This window comes from Dermochelys coriacea, chromosome 10 (assembly GCF_009764565.3).
Source record: "Dermochelys coriacea isolate rDerCor1 chromosome 10, rDerCor1.pri.v4, whole genome shotgun sequence".
NCBI classification, from domain to species: Eukaryota; Metazoa; Chordata; order Testudines; family Dermochelyidae; genus Dermochelys; species Dermochelys coriacea.
In genome coordinates this window covers 60,163,998-60,182,625 of record NC_050077.1, presented here as the reverse complement: position 1 = coordinate 60,182,625, position 18,628 = coordinate 60,163,998, and the positions used below count along the sequence as shown (strand labels likewise).

The following is an 18,628-nucleotide window of genomic DNA, read 5'->3' as shown; positions in this document are numbered from 1 at the left end:
TTTGCCCACCTCTGTTCTATAACTAATGATTGCTATCACAGTATTGTGCTGTGATCTTCCGTGCCTTGAACCTTAAATTACTGAAGTTTTATTTAAAGCATATATCTAATTTGGCATATTGTTCAAATAAGACTAGACAAAATTTGGTAGAAAATTCACATTTACTGAAGTGTTGACTAAGAGCAAAATTTAAGATTTTTATTTTTTTGTTAACCAAACTGGATTGTGAACTGCACTGTGAGTGATCAGGTATTGCTTACGAGAAATGTTGTTTTAAAAACTTTTTAAAAATTAAGAGACACCAGTGATCACAACAATATCTGCAAAAACCATGAACTAATGACTCCATATTAAGATGTAGAAAAACGCTTTCTCATCCTAACATGTTCTTAAAACATTCATTGATTTCTAAATTTACGAATTATTGACTGACAGGATGACGAGAATCGGAATTTAAACTCTCGTGTTAAAGAAACTGAGGAAGAACATGGTAGACTCCAGCGAACAATCAGTACTCAGCAGTTTCAAATTGAAAAGTACAAAATGCTGTCAGAGAAAGCTAACAGGAAAAGTGAAGGATTACAGCAACAGCTCACTGCAGTAGAAAAGGTAATGCAGCCATTCATTTAATTTCCTTAGCCTTACTTGAAGGAAAAAATATATAATTGGCACAAGTACATCCTTTATCTGAATTTCTTTACAGTAGGGCGGCCTTCGGGAAAATGGCACCCTAGGCGAACTTGTATTTTGACACCCTCCCCCCCCATCACTCCTGGCCCCTATGGACTCCCTGCGCTTCCCAACTCCCATCACCTCTGGGCCCCACTCCCTTCCCCAGTGTTTAATTTGTATTGGAAGAGATGCCAGAGGCTAGCACTCAGCCCTGGCACAAATTAACCACTGGCAGGGCAGCCTAATACTGGCAGACAAGGCAACGCCACCACCAGCAGCAGCGCAGAATTAAGGGTGGTATGGTATACGGTGTATTGCCACCTTTCTGTGCTGCTGCTGTGGCTTGTGGTGCCTGATGCTTGGCATGTGGCTCAAGGCTACGCGCTTACATCTTGCCAGAGCCCATGGTGCTCCTGGCTCACCCAGGGCTCCATTTCAGATTTGGCGGGGAGGAAACTTAACCATGATTCCAGGGACTGCTTAGGCACCTAAAAACTCTAAAGTTTTTTCAGCTGATAACTTAGGAATTAGTTGAGAGGAGCATTGTATCTTATTGTTTATATAAAGAAAATATATATATATACAAACTCCAGTTAAAGCCACGTTTGAAGTTTATATGTAAATTTAGAACAATCAGGAGATAATACAGCAAGATATTCCCAACCCACGCCTTGAGGTATCAGTTCTAGAGCTTTAACACGGATATCAGAAACACACGTTTGATACTTTGTACACTATCTTTATTAGAGATACATAAAAATAAATAGAAAAGGAGTACTTGTGGCACCTTAGAGACTAACAAATTTATTAGAGCATAAGCTTTCGTGAGCTACAGCTCACTTCATCGGATGCATTTGGTGGAAAAAAAAAAAAAAAAAAAAAACCTCTAAGGTGCCACAAGTACTCCTTTTCTTTTTGCGAATACAGACTAACACGGCTGCTACTCTGAAACCTATAAAAATAAATAAAATCTGCTTAAAATCTGTGATACTGCCATTTCCTACTCTATTTTAGTCAATTGTTTTTCACTAAAAACATAATTTTAACAAATATGTTTTCTCTTTTATTAAGAAAGGGAATTTATTTTTCTAATTATTTTGGCATTTATATTTACCGATCATGTATGTGACGGGGGAGGGATACCTCAGTGGTTTGAGCATTGGCCTGCTAAACCCAGTGTTGTGAGTTCAGTCCTTGAGGGGGCCATTTAGGGATCTGGGGCAAAAAATGGGGGATTGGTCCTGCTTTGAGCAGGGGGTTGGACTAGATGACCTCCTGAGGTCCCTTCCAACCCTGATATTCTATGACTCACTAATGTTTGACTCCATCATTGCTATTGGTATCATAGCTGGAACTGCATTTATTTTCATGCAAATTTTAAGATATTATACAGATATAACTAAAAATACAATTTGAAAATAAGCAACCTTCATCTGCCTAGTATCTAAAGTTATGTGTTTAGCTAATGTTTTTTGAACTGGCACTGCTAAGGTTAGTACAAGCTAAAGTTACATTCTAGAAAGATACTATTATTTGATTGTACCACTTTAAATAATGAATGACCAAGCACAATATGATGATAAAAGTAGTAATGATAATTACTCCAGCCAGGATAGGTTAGGCATTTTAGAATTCACTAGTCAAAAAATTAAATGTAAGCATGAGAGAGAAATAAAATTATGAAATGCACAGACCCTATTTTATTTTAGTCAAAAAATTTTAGTCAAAAAACTAAAATAACAGCACTTTGAAAGAACAAAATTACAGAGAACATCCATGCATTGCAGGAAGTACCAACCCCAACAACAACAACAATATAAGTATGTATTGAGGGGGGTGAGTGTGAAAGAGACAGTGTGTGTGAGCTGGGGGACTGTGTGAGAGACCATGTGCTGCCCTTTTAAGAGAGCTGCACTCACCAGTCTGAAGGAAAGCTCTTTCAGACACAGCAGCAACTGCTGCCAGCAGCTCCCTCCTTCTCTTGGTGAGCCCTGTCCTCTCTCTCACACACACACACCCCCGCCCGCTCTGTGGAGATGGGGTACGTAGGCAGGGGGAGGCAGGGGACACCCTGACATCAGCACCCTCCTCCCTTCCTTCCTCCCGTACAACAAACGGGAAGCTCCCAGGAGCAGTTGGCCAGGGGCAGCTCCAAGGCAGGGGGCAGAGTGGTAGGGCTGCAGAGCAGCAGGGGAGGGACACCCCTGCTCCAGAGGCACCCCGTTTATAACAGCACTCTGGGCTTTCATCCAGTTCACCCCTATGTAAGACCAGCTCTGCTTTACAGTCAAGTCTGCAGTTAATATACTGACTTCTGCTTATACTGATACTGTACATTTTGATTTAAAGATAGTGTCCAGTCAACCCATTTTTTAAAAAAATTGAATAGTTTTAGATTTTGTCCCAGGATCCTCCAACAGTTTTAAGGTTTTACAATCACATTTTCCTATATTTACTTTTCCCCCTCATTCTTGTGTAGAACATCGCTAGAGGCAGATGACACTGACTGCAGGGTGCAGTCAAGTTCACAAAGGAGGAAACAAAAAGTAGGGGAAATATTTAATTTCTCTAATTATTTTAGTTATAGCAACTTTGTTTTAACAATAGTAGATTTAAAATAAAACACCATTTGACCTAGGGGTGTTTTTTTGTTGGTGGGTGGGTGGAGGGTGTATATGTGTGCATTTGCTTTGTTTTTATTTTTTGATAAGTTGACTGTGCCCCTTTAAAATAATCACACTCCGATTTTAAGGAATCAAAACCAAACCAACCTGGCTCCAAATACAAGCCACATATGCAAAATTGTGAAGTGCTTGTTTATACCAGATGGCCCACATACACAGCTTTGTTTGTTTGGAACTTAAGCTAAGAGCAGCATGTGTTTTTTTCTTTAATTATTCAGAGCTGGAGAAGTTGATATTAAAATCAAACATATCTGAACAACCTAGAAAATATTATCTAAAAAAATGATTAAATGAAAACTGAACACATAACTTGGAGCCTAAACCACTTGTCCTTGATATCAAACTACACTGTAGCAATGATTAAACATGCTTTCGTTCTATTCTTATATGTTTAATAAAATGATGTCGCATTGCCATTTTTAAACTACTAACTGAAGAATTTGAAAAAAACCTGTTTTGTGTAAGTACTTCAAACCAAACCAAACCAAAACCAGTTATGGGCTGTGCAGTCATCCTGACTATTGGTTTTGTCAGGAATGAGAATATTCCATTTTTGGAGGAAAATAGTAATGTGTAATAGCAATAAGTTGTCTACAGGGTTGAGGAGGCAGAGAAGAAAAAAGCCTGAACATTTTAGATATCTAAAATGTGTATACTGTATAAGTAGCTATCTAGTTAGTAGTATAGTTCTCTTAAATTTAGAAGTATGATTGTCCTAGGGAATTAACATTTATATTTTTAATCATAAACTTAGTTTTAACTACCAGTAAACATGATTTAAAAAATCATTCTTGTTTTTAAATGGTTAAATCTCTTACTGACTTGATCTTTTGGTTTTGAAAGCTATTTGTTCTTTGGCAAAGTTTGTAGTACATTATTCAAGACTAATTAATATTTAATTAAAGAGATGAATGGTAGTTATGTTTTGGAAAATCTGGCTGAATATCATAAGCTGAGTCTGCACTATATGTTGATTACAGATATTGAAGACTGACATCTTTGGAGTCTAGAGAGTCTGTATATGTGGGTTGGGATAGCATAAGTTTTAACCTCTGTTTTATTTTTGTGTTTTGGCTTCATTTCTCTAAAGTAAAACTTTTCTTTTAATTTGTAATCTTCTCTGCACCCTGAGCAAGGGAAGAGCTTAAGTTCTAAAAAAGTATATATTATTGTTTTTGTCTCTGTTTCAATGTCCCAAACTTATCGTGTTCACGTGTGTACTGTGGCTGACACTTGACATTGATTGTCCAGATTAATTTTAAAAGCTACTTTAAAATCCAGGTAACCTTTGAATGGTTGGTAATATCATTTAAGCCATACAGAAATTAGGTTTATTCTGCCAGAAACACCTCTGGGATGTATGTTATGTAGGAAGAGAATATAACTTTATTATCTCCTCATAAGACAAATTCCTGGATCTAATTTTTTGTGGTTTTCCCTGCAAAAAACTTCTGTTCTGACTGTTGTGAATATTGATACCTAAGGCCTTTGCGTTGTCCCTTTTGAAACTGCTCTGCTGCTGAGTAGTTTTAAAACCGTTATCTGGCAAGTATCCCCTATGCGTTTTACCTTAGTGGTTTTTGAGCATGCTCAGCTGATTGTCTTTCAACATTATTTTTGGCCACCCTTAGTTGTAAGGAGCAAATGCAGAGATTGAACTCTTGTTAAAGTAACTGTAGAGGAGCAGTGGAGAGCAGTGATTTTTGGAAATTAAATTAAATTAGGCTATGCTAAACAAACATATTTAAGAAAAAAATCTGAAAAGACCTGATGCAGTAATTTCCCCCCCTTCTCCAGATACTTAATTGGGAAACATAATTCAGTAGTTAAAAATTGTTTATGGAGGATTTGCAGAAATCCTGGTTACTTAGAAAATAAAGTTCTATTTATTTTTGTAGCATTAGCTGACAAGGTATGAAAATACAATACAACCCCACTGAAAGATCTACAAAGATCCCACTGCATCCTATTACTCTCTGGAGTCAATGTCAAACAGAGCATTAAAAGAGCATGTAACCATCCTTTTGTTATATGATTAGGTTAGCAGATATCACTTGCACAGTATGTAAGCTATGCAGGCAGTCCTCCGACTTACGACAGAATTGGTTCCTGAAAATTGCATCAGAAGTCGAAACGTCGTAACTCAGAATTGTAATCCACGCCATTGCAGAACTGAGCGTCAAAGTCTAAACCAACATCGTAAGGTGTCAATTCAGAAACGTCGTATGTGCTGTTTGTCATAAATCTAACGTCGTAAAGTCAAGGACTGCCTGTATCCTTTTATGCTGCCAGGTTCTGAAATACTCTATTCGCAGTGAAGACCTTATTCAGAGCTCTGCCATCTTAACATAAGAGAAGAGATGGTGATGCTATGAAGAGGAACATACTGTGTTGTTTGTTTACTGCCTGAATATATGTTTTCAAGTTATCTATCTGAAAATGTGTGTATGTTCCAGAGGTAAAAAAGGTGAATCCTATCTCAGTCTTGTATATGACCTGGTCACTGACACAATGTAGCGTAGCAGAGCCACTCCATTTGTCCAAAAACTTGGGGGAAGGAAATTCAGCAGTAGAATCTAGGTGGTTTAGTCAGACGCACATTTTTTTTTCTAGATTTCACATCTTCCTGTTCTCTGGAGAAGTCCAGGATCCTTGCACTATCCATATGATCCAGTGTTAGTTTGCCACAATGCTTTTCTATACAGATTTGTCATTCAGACATTTACATAATCAAGTCGTTCATCCTGTAGAGATTCATTAAGGATAGCTTTCTAACAAAAATGGCACATATTTAAAAAAAAACACAACCTCTTGGCTTCAGCAGGGTTGATATCAGAAGCATGAAAAAGTGGGGCAATGTCCCAGAAAGAGACAAAAATTCAGGGAGAAGACTTAAAAGAGAGCAATGTCTTAAATGTTATCTTTTGGTTAAATGATTTAGCCTCTACTCATTACTTTAAAAAACCTGACTCTTCTTTTTAGAGACATTTCATCTTTCATGTGAATAACAAGAGTTGCCATTTCTGCTAAGATACCATATGTTCTTGTCTCCTTCTGCTTTGTTTTAGGGTATGTCTATACTACCTGCTGGATCAGCGGGCAGCGATCAATCCGGCAGGGATTGATTTATCACACCTAGTATAGAAGCGATAAATCAATCCCCAAGCACTCTCCTGTCGACTCCTGTACTCCACTGCCATGAGAGGTGTGCAGGCAGAGTCGACGGGGGAGTGGCAGAAGTCGACTCACCGCAGTGAAGACACTGCTGTGAGTAGGTCTAAGTATGTCAACTTCAGCTACGTTATTCACGTAGCTGAAGTTGCATAACTTAGATCGATCTGCCCCTCTAGTGTAGACCAGGCCTTAGTCTGTTAGTTTCATCCTTTGATCTCTATTTTTTCTCTGTAGATCTCTGCTCTACATATCACCACCTTTGCCTCATCCCCTCACCTTCTCCCTACTCACAGCACTATCAAATAGTAGCATCAGAAGGGAGAGAGAGTTCTAGATCTGTCTTCCAGACTAGACAGCACACCAAGTTGTCTCAAGGGGATTTAAGTTTTGCAACATTGATTCATGTCACGGGCCCATGGTGCAATCCTCTGGTCTCATTGATCCCTGTCTTATTATTAAGATAGAAGAATTTTGTGGGGGAGGAGGAGGCAGCGAGGGAGGAGGCAGCACTATTCTAGAACTATAAAAGTAGGAGATGTGAAGTCCAATTCTACTGCAGGGCCAAACAAAATCAAACAGGCTTTCTGCCGTATCCCTTGCTCTAAATGTGTTGCTTATAGGGGGATTGATTCATTTACCATTATTTAACACACTTTTTAAAATTTATTTAGGAACTAGAGAATCTAAAGCGCATACAAAAGCAGGCTTCTACCAGTCAGAGTGCCACAGAAGTTCGCTTAAATAGGGCTCTTGAGGAAGCAGAAAGGTATAAAATGGAGCTGAATAAATTGAAGCAAAGCAATAAGGTACAGTAGTGGTTTAAAAAAATAAACTGATTTAAGTATAACCCCCTGTTGAAAAATGCTTTAAAAATCGGCAAAGGGCTTGATCATGTAATAAGTGAGCACCCTCAAATCATAGATGGCAATAAGAATTTTGAGGGCATTTTGTCTTTCATAGACAATTCCAAAGCTGGAAAAAGGCAATTAGAATACTGTAACAAATCAGTTGAGTATCTGGACAAGCGTTCTAGCTGTATAGAGAATATTGCAACCCTTGTTGAAAAATGTCATGTTGGTTATATAAAGCATAGTGCTGGAGTTTGTGTCGTCCTCTCCCCCACAACATCTGCGTGAGTCCGGTACATGATTAGAGATGGAAGGGGATAAATACTATATTTCACTTATAGGTTAAATAATTCATGTTGACAAAATTTGACCCTGTAACTGCAAAGCAGTTTATTTCTCTTGAATAGCTATGTTGTCTTATATCAAGAAAAAACATAGCTATGGGGTGTCTCTCTCTCTCTCTACTGCACTGGACTGCCAGACATTGGCATATGGTAGGAAGATGTTTAACTATTTGGAAATCCAACACAAATTCTGGTTGATCTTATGGAATTATGAAATGTTACTATGAAAAACAACTGTATCATGAATGCCTCTGTGTCTGTCCAGCATTACAGATAGGACAGGCACCAGGTACACTCCAGAGTGAGGAAAGGTACTTAAGGATAACGACAGTGCTTTGACCACACAAAAGTTATGAGAGAGTAACTGCATCCCTGAGGGAGGGTTATTTTGGAGCAGTGGAAGGTTATCAAGAAACAAAAAAAAGGAAGGCCGGTATTGGAAGGAGGCATATAAAATAGGGAGTCACACCAGGAAGAGGAAGTGCTGGGGAGGTGAGAGAAAGGTCACTCAAGCTGGGGAAGGTGAGATTCCATGACATGAGTGAGAAGCCACCAGCGGGAGGCAGGGGAAGCCATGCCTTCCTGGACGGAAATGTGCCCCCCTCCTCCAACTCATAAGGGAGGAGTAACCTAGTGAAGAAAAATGCATGCAGGGTTTATTTTTTATAGGATCTGTATTTATGTGCTTTATATGATTAAGTAAAAGAGCAATAATACGTTGGATTTGTGCAAAGCATTGTGTGTGTTTATATGCTTCACAATTATGATGAGCCTTGAGAAAGAGTTGAACTATAAACCAGAAGCTTCACACCTTTGAGGTGGAAGTTCTGGGAGAGGGTGTGGTGTTAGGTATGAGCAAGTGTCACCCGAGCACCCATGCGCTTGGCAGCTGTACAGTGGGTTCCTTCTCTCAGAAGGGGGTGCCAGCTACTCTGCTCCCCAAGTGTGCCTACAGATCTCAAGATTGGGGCAGTGGCCGGACTCCATTCAGGCATTGGAGGCTTAAATCAAAGATCCAGGGACCCAGAGGCTTGAACTCCCCTCACAGCAGTTTAGTGGGTGGCTGAAAGGGAGCACCAAAACAGATCTCTGACAGCTTGAAAGAAGAAATACCTATGTGGACATAGGTATGGATTACAACTGATCATGCATGCCTAAGACACACAGAAGCAATGCACATTGTGGTACCAGTATAAATTCTGCTGCCTTAGTAGCACAGAAGACAGTTATCAGCTAGGTGTGGGGTTTTATTTTTTTAAGAGTATAAGTCAAAAGCTTTAGTAAAAGAATAGTTTTGATGTCTCTCTTTTTCTCCTTCTGAAATATCGCAGATTGCTGGTATGTTTTCTTTTGTGCCTATTCTACAGATAACAGGTTGTTTTTGTCCTCCTCTAGGATTTAGCCAACCAAGAGCACAAAAAACTGGAAGAACTAAAAATAGCAAACAAGAGACTGGAGAAGCAAAAAGGAGAGCTAATGACAGGTTTCAAGAAACAGTTAAAGTTAATTGATATTCTGAAGAGACAAAAGGTGAGTCTGTTAACCTAAAAGCTTAACAACATTCACTTCTATATATTGGTAAGTTGCACACTACAAGTTGCAAATGCTAATTGTGAAGATCACCATCAGTATTTTTCCTGCAGTAACATATGAACTAACAGATCTGCATTCCCACAGTCTCCAATAAGTGGTATGTTTAGGCAATTTGGGTGGTTAAGCTTGCTGCTGTTATGGGGTACAAGTAGCACTGCTGGCTTTTTCCTTTACCAAAAAATCCTGAAAACTGGACAGATCATCTCTTGAATTTAATGTCTTGGCTTTTTGTCCCTGAATTGGAATGTGTTTAGTGCTGCTAAAAGCTGTATTGGGCAGTCCTGAGATCAATGGCCTCTTCATTCACTAAGCAAATACAGCTTAGATAGGAGCAGCTTCCTCATGCTGTCCTGACAATGCAGGGAATTCCCCTTAAATTGGGAATTATGTAAAATAGAGCTTTGACATGTCAGCAGCATGGCCTTTCAGTACTAACATGTTACCTTAATGCAACAATGTTCTGTCCTACATGAGCTATTTCAGAAATTGTGTGGTCTTCTATAGATAACTTTGGTTATGTTTAACCTCCTAATCTATGACAAGAACTTCAAAAAGCTTATGCAAAATAAACTTGTCACAGGGAAAGATAGTTTGGGTCATCCATACAATATTTGTATGCCAAATTTGGATGGGTACAATAGGAGGAAGTAGTGTGCAGGTCAGGAGGTGCGACCACCTTAGGAGTAAAAAGAAAAGGAGTACTTGTGGTACCTTAGAGACTAACAAATTTATTAGAGCGTAAGCTTTCGTGCATCCGATGAAGTGAGCTGTAGCTCACGAAAGCTTACGCTCTAATAAATTTGTTAGTCGCTAAGGTGCCACAAGTACTCCTTTTCTTTTTGCGAATACAGACTAACAGCTGCTACTCTGACACCTTAGGAGTGAGAGAGAAGACATAAATGAAGCTAAATACTATCTGGAAAGAAGGGAGTTGCAATCTGCAGCAGTCAGCTTGCTTGGTATTCAAAATGGTTGCCTTAGGGCCACTTCTGGTTATCTCTCTAGATTTAGAGGACAAGCTTCAAGAGGAAGTTGTTCAAGTTGGCAGCCGGTGTCAAGTGGAGTGCCCCAGGGGTCGGTCCTGGGGCCCGTTTTGTTCAATATCTTCATAAATGATCTGGAGGATGGTGTGGATTGCACTCTCAGCAAATTTGCGGATGATACTAAACTGGGAGGAGTGGTAGATACGCTGGAGGGGAGGGATAGGATACAGAAGGACCTAGACAAATTGGAGGATTGGGCCAAAAGAAATCTAATGAGGTTCAATAAGGATAAGTGCAGGGTCCTGCACTTAGGATGGAAGAATCCAATGCACCGCTACAGACTAGGGACCGAATGGCTCGGCAGCAGTTCTGCGGAAAAGGACCTAGGGGTGACAGTGGACGAGAAGCTGGATATGAGTCAGCAGTGTGCCCTTGTTGCCAAGAAGGCCAATGGCATTTTGGGTTGTATAAGTAGGGGCATAGCGAGCAGATCGAGGGACGTGATCGTTCCCCTCTATTCGACACTGGTGAGGCCTCATCTGGAGTACTGTGTCCAGTTTTGGGCCCCACACTACAGGAAGGATGTGGATAAATTGGAAAGAGTACAACGAAGGGCAACAAAAATGATTAGGGGTCTAGAGCACATGACTTATGAGGAGAGGCTGAGGGAGCTGGGATTGTTTAGTCTGCAGAAGAGAAGAATGAGGGGGGATTTGATAGCTGCTTTCAACTACCTGAAAGGGGGTTTCAAAGAGGATGGCTCTAGACTGTTCTCAATGGTAGCAGATGACAGAACGAGGAGTAATGGTCTCAAGTTGCAATGGGGGAGGTTTAGATTCGATATTAGGAAAAACTTTTTCACTAAGAGGGTGGTGAAACACTGGAATGCGTTACCTAGGGAGGTGGTAGAATCTCCTTCCTTAGAGGTTTTTAAGGTCAGGCTTGACAAAGCCCTGGCTGGGATGATTTAACTGGGACTTAGTCCTGCTTTGAGCAGGGGGTTGGACTAGATGACCTTCTGGGGTCCCTTCCAACCCTGATATTCTATGATTCTATGATTCTAGGAGAACATTTTGGAAAAGGCCTTATTTATAAAAAGGAATACAGGTGGAAGATCTCTTCAGCTTTCCAGAGCTGGAATCTGGTGTATTACAGGAGTTATAGCTGTCTTTTGTTTTGAATTGATATGTTTATATATTAAAAATTCAGATCCCTTATGGACATCAGCTGCTTCTTGTGCTTAATGTTTACCACATCAGACTAGTACCCTAAGAACACAGTTATACTGAAGAAAACTTTTCTGCCAGCAGGAAAAAAAAATTTCAATGGGACATTGATTTTGCAACCTTAAAAAATTAAAATCTAGGACAGATTGTAATTTTCTCCTTTTTAAAAAAAAAAGTTTAAAGTGTGGGGATGATAAAAATATTAACCTCTGTAATATGATCTAAAACTTGCTCTAATCATATGCATTTAAGGGGCTTTTACAGGCTTCAAAATCTGCTGCCCTTTTGAGTGGTAGGTTGTGTTAGTATGGAGCATGAAAAAGCAAGGTCCTTATTTTTATGTTTTTACCACCATTTTCCCCTTTCAACCACACTGCTAGGAGTTTGTCACTATACTTATTGGTCATGAGAAGACAGCATTTCTGTAAACTATTGAGATTTTGGTTGTTTATGTAATATACTTTATTATACCATACTTACGGCCTAGTACAGTATCTTAAGTTAATTGTAGTACTGCAGAGACAGACAGAACCTCTTCAATAGCTCGAAAAGTCATGAAGGCAGCACTAAATCTTGTTTAGTAACCAGTATTGGGCTCCAACTGTCTCTAAAGCAGTCTGCTTTAGTAACTTGCTTTTTTTAAAAAGAAAACTGATACGCACAGATAGAATAGCAGCAGATTCTTCTGTTCTAAATAGTTCCTGTAGCAGTCTTAACTGATAAGTATTTTTAGACTGCTCAGAAGAAACATTGTTATCTTAAACATGAATTTAAAAGGTTCCTAGAAATACAGAGCAGAGTTGAATGTTATGTTTTTGGAAGACAATGATTCTCTTGTAAAAGCATCTCAGGTGTAGAGAAGTACATATAAGGAAAGGACCAGTGCTTAATTTGTAATGAAAGACAGAAAAAGCCAAAGCTTCCTTCAATAGTGCAACACATACAAAAAGAGAAATCACTATTTTTCTTTAAAAAGAAAACAAAACCTATTTCATATTCCTCTTCTATTTGCATTAAGCTATCTAGCCTACAAATAACATGATATAGCAAATGTAAAATCATCTTCTCTTTTATACCCCTAATTGGTTAACTAAATTATGTTAATCTTTTACAGATGCATATTGAAGCTGCTAAAATGCTTTCTTTTACTGAAGAAGAGTTTATGAAAGCTCTTGAGTGGGGAAATTCCTGATGCAGTGTTCAATGCCTCTGTTTGAAAATCAGTTCTGATTGTATGTTGTTTTAAAAGTGTTAATACTTACCACATATGTCCAAATAGATAATTGTAATAAATTTTATCAGGATTAATTTTAGCTTAAAAGTTATAATAGGATAAACATTTTAATGTTTGATTGTAAATAGTTTTGTGTTGCAATATACCTTGAAATGTTGTTATTCACCAAACAATGTAGCTAAGTGACTAAATGCTCTATATTCTCACTGACTGTAATGGGTTAGGCAAGCAGTAGAGAGAGAAGAACACATTGTATACACATCTGTTTTGGTTACCAATTTTCTGTTTTCATACTGATTGTTTGAAACTGTAGTTGAGATAAGATGAAAAATACTGCTGTCCAAATAAAAGGTAATGTTTATATATCTCAGAAAACTGAAGTGATAGTTCAAAAACCTCATTAATGGGGAGGAAAATGCTTGATTCATTTTACAACTTGGACATAAATTTTATTGTAAAAATAAAGGTCTGGGGACAATGTTTGTTGTTCATCCCTCCTTAGTAGATCTTCACAATCTTAGCTGGGTTAGAACATTAAATACGTTAGTGGATGGTGGTTGTCTTGATTTACAGAAGAGTTGATAACTTGCCTTAGCAATTAAATCTTGATGTCTGATAAAGCATACAAAAATTAGTTCACTAACGTGGGAATACTGTTTAAAATTGCAAGAGATCCGATGCCATAGCTCTATTTTTCAAAGTGATAAATATTGGCATAAAGTGTCAATGAAAAACAAAAATTTCTCAATTTTCAGCAATATTTAATAAGTTCAAATGTGTGTACTGAAATATTTGAAATTGAATATGTTGAATGAAAATAATGATCATTCGTAGCATCATTCATTTAGTATTATATATATTACAGTCAAACCTAAAGGGCACAATCGGGAATGCAGGCCCCATAGTGCTAGGTGGTGTACAGATACTACGTGATGATTTTATAATCCTATTACAATAATCAAGAATAAATGGACCGAACTAACTATAGGTGAATCAGCTGTTCGATGTATGTTCAGAGTAATGACAGGTACGCAGTAAGTTTGTGCTGTTTCCATCAACCATTATTAAATCTAAGTGGTTTCTCCTCCTGAAAATGTAGCAATAAACTTGAAAAACACTTAAAACTTTATTACTTAGGACATGGAAGTGAGGACATAGATTTCATCTAATTGTTCTGTAGTAGAACACTTTCAAATGTACGCAAGTTTTCATGCATCTTATTTTTCCGATTTAAAAAAATGCCTACAAGAGATTTTGCAGAGCCTCAAACTTCTGTGACCCAAAATGTAGACTGCTTTTTATTTTAAACATTTTCTGGTAATATGAACTAGAAAGTGAAACTAAACAGTACTGTTTTCTTATTCCAAGTGAGTCAAACTATATAGAAGAAAAACAGCAAAAATCAAAATTTAGACTGGCATTTTTTAATAATCTAATGTAAATGCAGGACAGTCATCTTTAAATGACTTGTGTGTCAGTTTTAAGATAATCATACAATCCATGCTGAAGTATGGCTCTGTGTCTATGCTGATATCTGTAAATTTCCATAGATCAGCAAAGTCAGTAATGTGACATTTTTGTTTAACAACTTTTAAACATTTGCTTAATATAACTTTACATTAACACAAATCTGCCACAGTGTCCTGTCAAGGGACTATCTTTAAATCTAGTAATACGTCTCAATCTCATTAACAAAGTAAATTTTTACCAATTAGTGTTATGCTGGAAGTATGCTTGTGCAGAATAAGCTGTGTGGTTTTTTTAAAAAAATAAATATATGTATTCAGTAGCCTGGTTAATAATAGCCTGCCTGACTACAAGGAGTTAAATCAGAGGAAGCTGTCAGGGAAAAACAGGAACTGAAACAATGGCAAAGATCAGTTACTGTTTGAGAGACTACAGGTTCTTGAGGAAACAATGGGAAGTATTAATAGGGGAATACCCCTACCTGACTCCAGCAAGGCTGCCATGGTTCACACATGGTTCCCAAACCAACACCTAAGATATCAAAGAGGATATTAAAACCTAAAATGGTGGCCTAAGGAAGAAGTGGGTGGGGGGTTAGTACTAAAGAGAGACCCTTTCTCAGAACATTAAACAGGAATTTCTCACCATTAACAGCATGTAGAAATAAGATGACATCTAGTGGTATGCAACAAAACAAATTATGGGGAATTTCAGTTATCTTCTGAATACACATCCTCTTTTCTCTTCTGATAAGCCTGCCTAAACTCTTCACCAAGCATATTAACATCCTCTTCATCTTTGAGTATTCCCTGCAATTAAAGAGAAAGGGGATTAAACATTGTGCATGTTATTTAGCTTCTGTATATTTGGCCCAAGAATACATAAATTATTCTTGACTGTATCTTAGATATGTATATGCAAGGCACTGTAGTAGAGTGCCTGTGGTACTATTATGAAATTTGAAAATAAAAAATGAGTGAGTAGGCTGTTCCTTTTGTAAAGAAGCACAATTTGGAGGTTGAATTTTATTTTAAACTGCTGTTAAGATGAGTCTTTAATAAGGAGGCTAAAAGTTACAAAAATCTTGCCTGATTGTTTTAGTTCTCAGTGGGGATGTGAAGTCAGTAAGGATAATGGCTTCTGCCATCACATAATAGGGCAAAGTATTATTTGTTTGTGATAGAGCTCATTACCAATGCAAGTGAGGATATGTACATAGCAAAAGTTCTGCATGCACTAGCGTACTTTGAATCCAGCTAACGGAGGTAACAATAGCTGTGAAGACATCACAGCATGGGCTAGTGAAACGAGATGTCCAGGGTCCATGCAAGGCTTGTACTATCAGAACTGAAGGCTACCCTGTGCTGTCTTTATTATGATTACCTGTGCTAGCGCTGGATTCAATTTAGCTTGGGTAGGCTAGCCTATACACAGCTTTTCCTGTGTAAACATACTGGGTGTTTCTTGTAAGGGCCACAGCACAGAACCAACCTTCCAGATTTATAAAAATCCAGGAACTGCATTAAAGAGACATTGGTCAGGCCACATCTGACCACAAACTTACGTTCTGTTAAAATCAGTTATTACACACAAAAAAATTCATTTTAACTATTTGCAATCCCAAATGGTGAACCATTATGTTAGTGCAAGATGATCTGAAAAAACACAAACAAAAAAATCTTTTAATGTCCTGTGCCCATGCTGAAAGAATTGTGTGTTATATTATAGTACTTATAACCTACACCTGCATTTTACCAGTTTAATGCAGTTTAAATTTTTTTTTATTTCCTTATGTGCACAACTTGCAAATAAAACTCACTCCCTGCTGCAATTATTTCTGGAATTTAGGCGGGGGCAGAAACATTCCACTTATCTTAATATCTGAAAGTTAAACTTCAAGACCTCTTCCTTTCATAATAACTCACTTCAGGAATAAAAAGAACAGGAGTACTTGTGGCACCTTAGAGACTAACAAATTTATTAGAGCATAAGCTTTTGTGGGCTACAGCTCACTTCTTCGGATGCTGTAACCCACGAAAGCTTATGCTCTAATAAATTTGTTAATTTCTAAGGTGCCACAAGTACTCCTGTTCTTTTTGCGGATACAGACTAACACGCTGCTACTCTGAAACCTGTCACTTCAGGAGTATACAGCATGCGTAAACAATACAATAGATAAAGCTAAACCAACAAACCCAAAGAATGAAGGAAAAGAATGAATGCGCACAGGAGATGTGCCTTCAACACCAATAGAAACACACAAATTCATGTCAATTAATTTAAAAACCAAATGAAAAAAAAGGCCCATCTGGCACATCTTGATGTAATTATTCCCTCTCTGTAAGAGCCACCACATTAGCAAAGGGTTAGGTAGAATTTGGAAATTCAGCCTTCTAAGGTTTACAAATTCACACCTGGGTGCTCTGAATTAGAATACAATTAATGAATAAATGTTAGGCATCACATTTAACAGGGTATCTGCATATTTAGAAATATTATTGTAAATTCTTTTTCTTCAAGTATCTGATTAACCCCTTCGCTGTTGTAGTTACAAATGTCTTGTGTTCATTCTGAATGCAAGCTCTCTGATCATCTGTGTAGTCTAAAAGAACAGGCGTAGTCCTGTTCTTTTTGCGGATACAGACTAACACAGCTGTTACTCTGAAACCTGTGTAGTCTAAGACACTCATTATAATTATACTTATTTTCAGCTATATTTCACAGTTCATTAATGTGAAGCAGTCCCTCCTTACCTTTTGAACTTTCAAACTGCTAGAATGAGGTTTGAGGTTCCTCTAAATACCTGAGTAATTTATTTCACTGCCACAGATAAAGGGCTAGTTATCACAGAGACCGGGCCAGATTCACTGTTAGGATCCATTCCCTGTATACCTTCCAGCAGCAGAAAACTATTGGAAATTGTGACTGGGAAATACCTTAAGTTAAGGGGGACTTTCTGGCTGGTATAGAGCTGATGTATAAGCCTCCAACTCCAGCCCTGCTTCTCCTGCCATAGGGGATATGTTGGAGGAGGGAGAAACATGGCTGAATGTTCTGCACTTCCGCAATTCTCTGCTTCCAAGGACTCAGCAAGATCATGAGAAGCAGACTCGGTTAGCACAGCCTGCAGGCTGCCTTTGCTTATGCTAAGAACTGGGCAGCCCCTCCAACCTCCACCCAACTACAGAAAGCCAAAATGAGTTTTTGCTCTGTGTACCCCTCACACAGGCCTGCACTGAGTGCAGGAATGTAGCCACAATATATTTTTTAAAAATTTAATTAGTTACAGAAATTATCCTTGAAGTAAAATAGTTAAGAGAAAATAGATTTATGGGATGAACATTTCAAGTATTAGGGGAAAATATAATTCACTTACTCTAGGAAGATACCCCAATAATTTAGTTGCATGTTCTTTAAGAAGTTTCTGTCTCTCTTCTTCAACAATTGCATGAATATTTCCTTGTCTTCTCTCTTCCAATTGCCTTTCTTCAAGTTCACGCTCCTACAGAACACAACATGTCTTCATTACCCTTCTACTTCTGTTTTATGAAAATTAATTTCAACCACATATATAAACTAGTAAAGAAGGACTTTGTCAATAGAGCAAACCAAGGGCTTCCACTTTAATTGTTCAACTTTTGCATCATCTTGCAAGAAAGTAACAAGTTTTTTGTTATGATTGTTCCGGAAACAACACAAATTCAACATTTAAACAGGAGGAGAAGGCGGCTGTGAAGGAGCAAATTATTGTTTAAATACATAATTTTAATTGTTAGAAAACCTGAGATGAGAAATTATATGCCTCTGAAAGATAAGAGTTTAAGTTACTTTGCTGCTTACGTGTTTACAAAAGTCCCTCTTTAAAGACTAATATGTGAAGATACGATTCCTTGTGATCTAAAAGTATTTTCAAACAAGGTAAAGAGTGTCCAGCAAAAGAAACTGGAAAAGAAAATAGACATGCTCTCATGCTGATGGACAGGGTTACACACATTAATCTACCACAAAGTACAGTTTATACTTTGAAACCAACACTCATAATTCTCAATGATTTAAAGGTCAATTCTTCTTAGTTTACAGGTTTTTCCTCCCCAAATGCCAACCCTGGACTCAACCTGAAACCTAGCAGTCAGGCAGGGTTCTTTCCTTCCAATATATCAGTAATAAAGGTTCTACAGGCCAAACTGAATCCTCAGTAACATCTATACAACCCTGATTATCTTTAACAGGCTTGCACAGGTGTAGCTGATTTGAAATTTAGTAAACAATTCTACTGATGTATAAAAAGGAACAGAACAGTACTAATGTGAAAAAAGCAAGAAACTCATCTTTGTTAATACAGTGAGCAAATGATACTGAATACACTCAAGCAGATCCACTGAATAAGGAAGTCATTTATACAT

General features: G+C 38.0%; 2 protein-coding genes across 11 annotated transcripts in view; one reads left to right on the top strand and one right to left on the bottom strand.

Annotated features, from left to right (window-relative positions):
- The window catches only part of TEX9 (testis expressed 9), a 43,526-nt gene extending 30,393 nt beyond the window's left edge, over positions 1 to 13,133 (top strand). For 5 of the 7 annotated variants that reach the window (XM_038420110.2, XM_038420112.2, XM_038420113.2 and 2 more), the window contains 4 exons: positions 436 to 609; positions 7,202 to 7,336; positions 9,118 to 9,252; positions 12,639 to 13,133. In XM_038420110.2, coding sequence (XP_038276038.1) covers positions 436 to 609; positions 7,202 to 7,336; positions 9,118 to 9,252; positions 12,639 to 12,716 — 522 coding nt within the window. In that variant the 3' untranslated portion in view covers positions 12,717 to 13,133. The remainder of the gene's footprint in view (positions 1 to 435; positions 610 to 7,201; positions 7,337 to 9,117; positions 9,253 to 12,638) is intronic. The other 2 variants (XM_043494502.1, XM_038420111.2) reach the window with 2 other exon arrangements.
- Positions 13,134 to 13,869: 736 nt separating this feature from the next.
- MNS1 (meiosis specific nuclear structural 1) overlaps positions 13,870 to 18,628 on the bottom strand; it is a 31,396-nt gene continuing 26,637 nt past the window's right edge. For 3 of the 4 annotated variants that reach the window (XM_043494500.1, XM_038420105.2, XM_043494501.1), the window contains 2 exons: positions 17,602 to 17,727; positions 14,029 to 15,034 (listed from right to left, as the gene is read on the bottom strand). In XM_043494500.1, coding sequence (XP_043350435.1) covers positions 14,936 to 15,034; positions 17,602 to 17,727 — 225 coding nt within the window. In that variant the 3' untranslated portion in view covers positions 14,029 to 14,935. Of the gene's footprint in view, positions 15,035 to 17,601; positions 17,728 to 18,628 lie in introns of all 4 variants that reach the window. The other variant, XM_038420106.2, reaches the window with a different exon arrangement.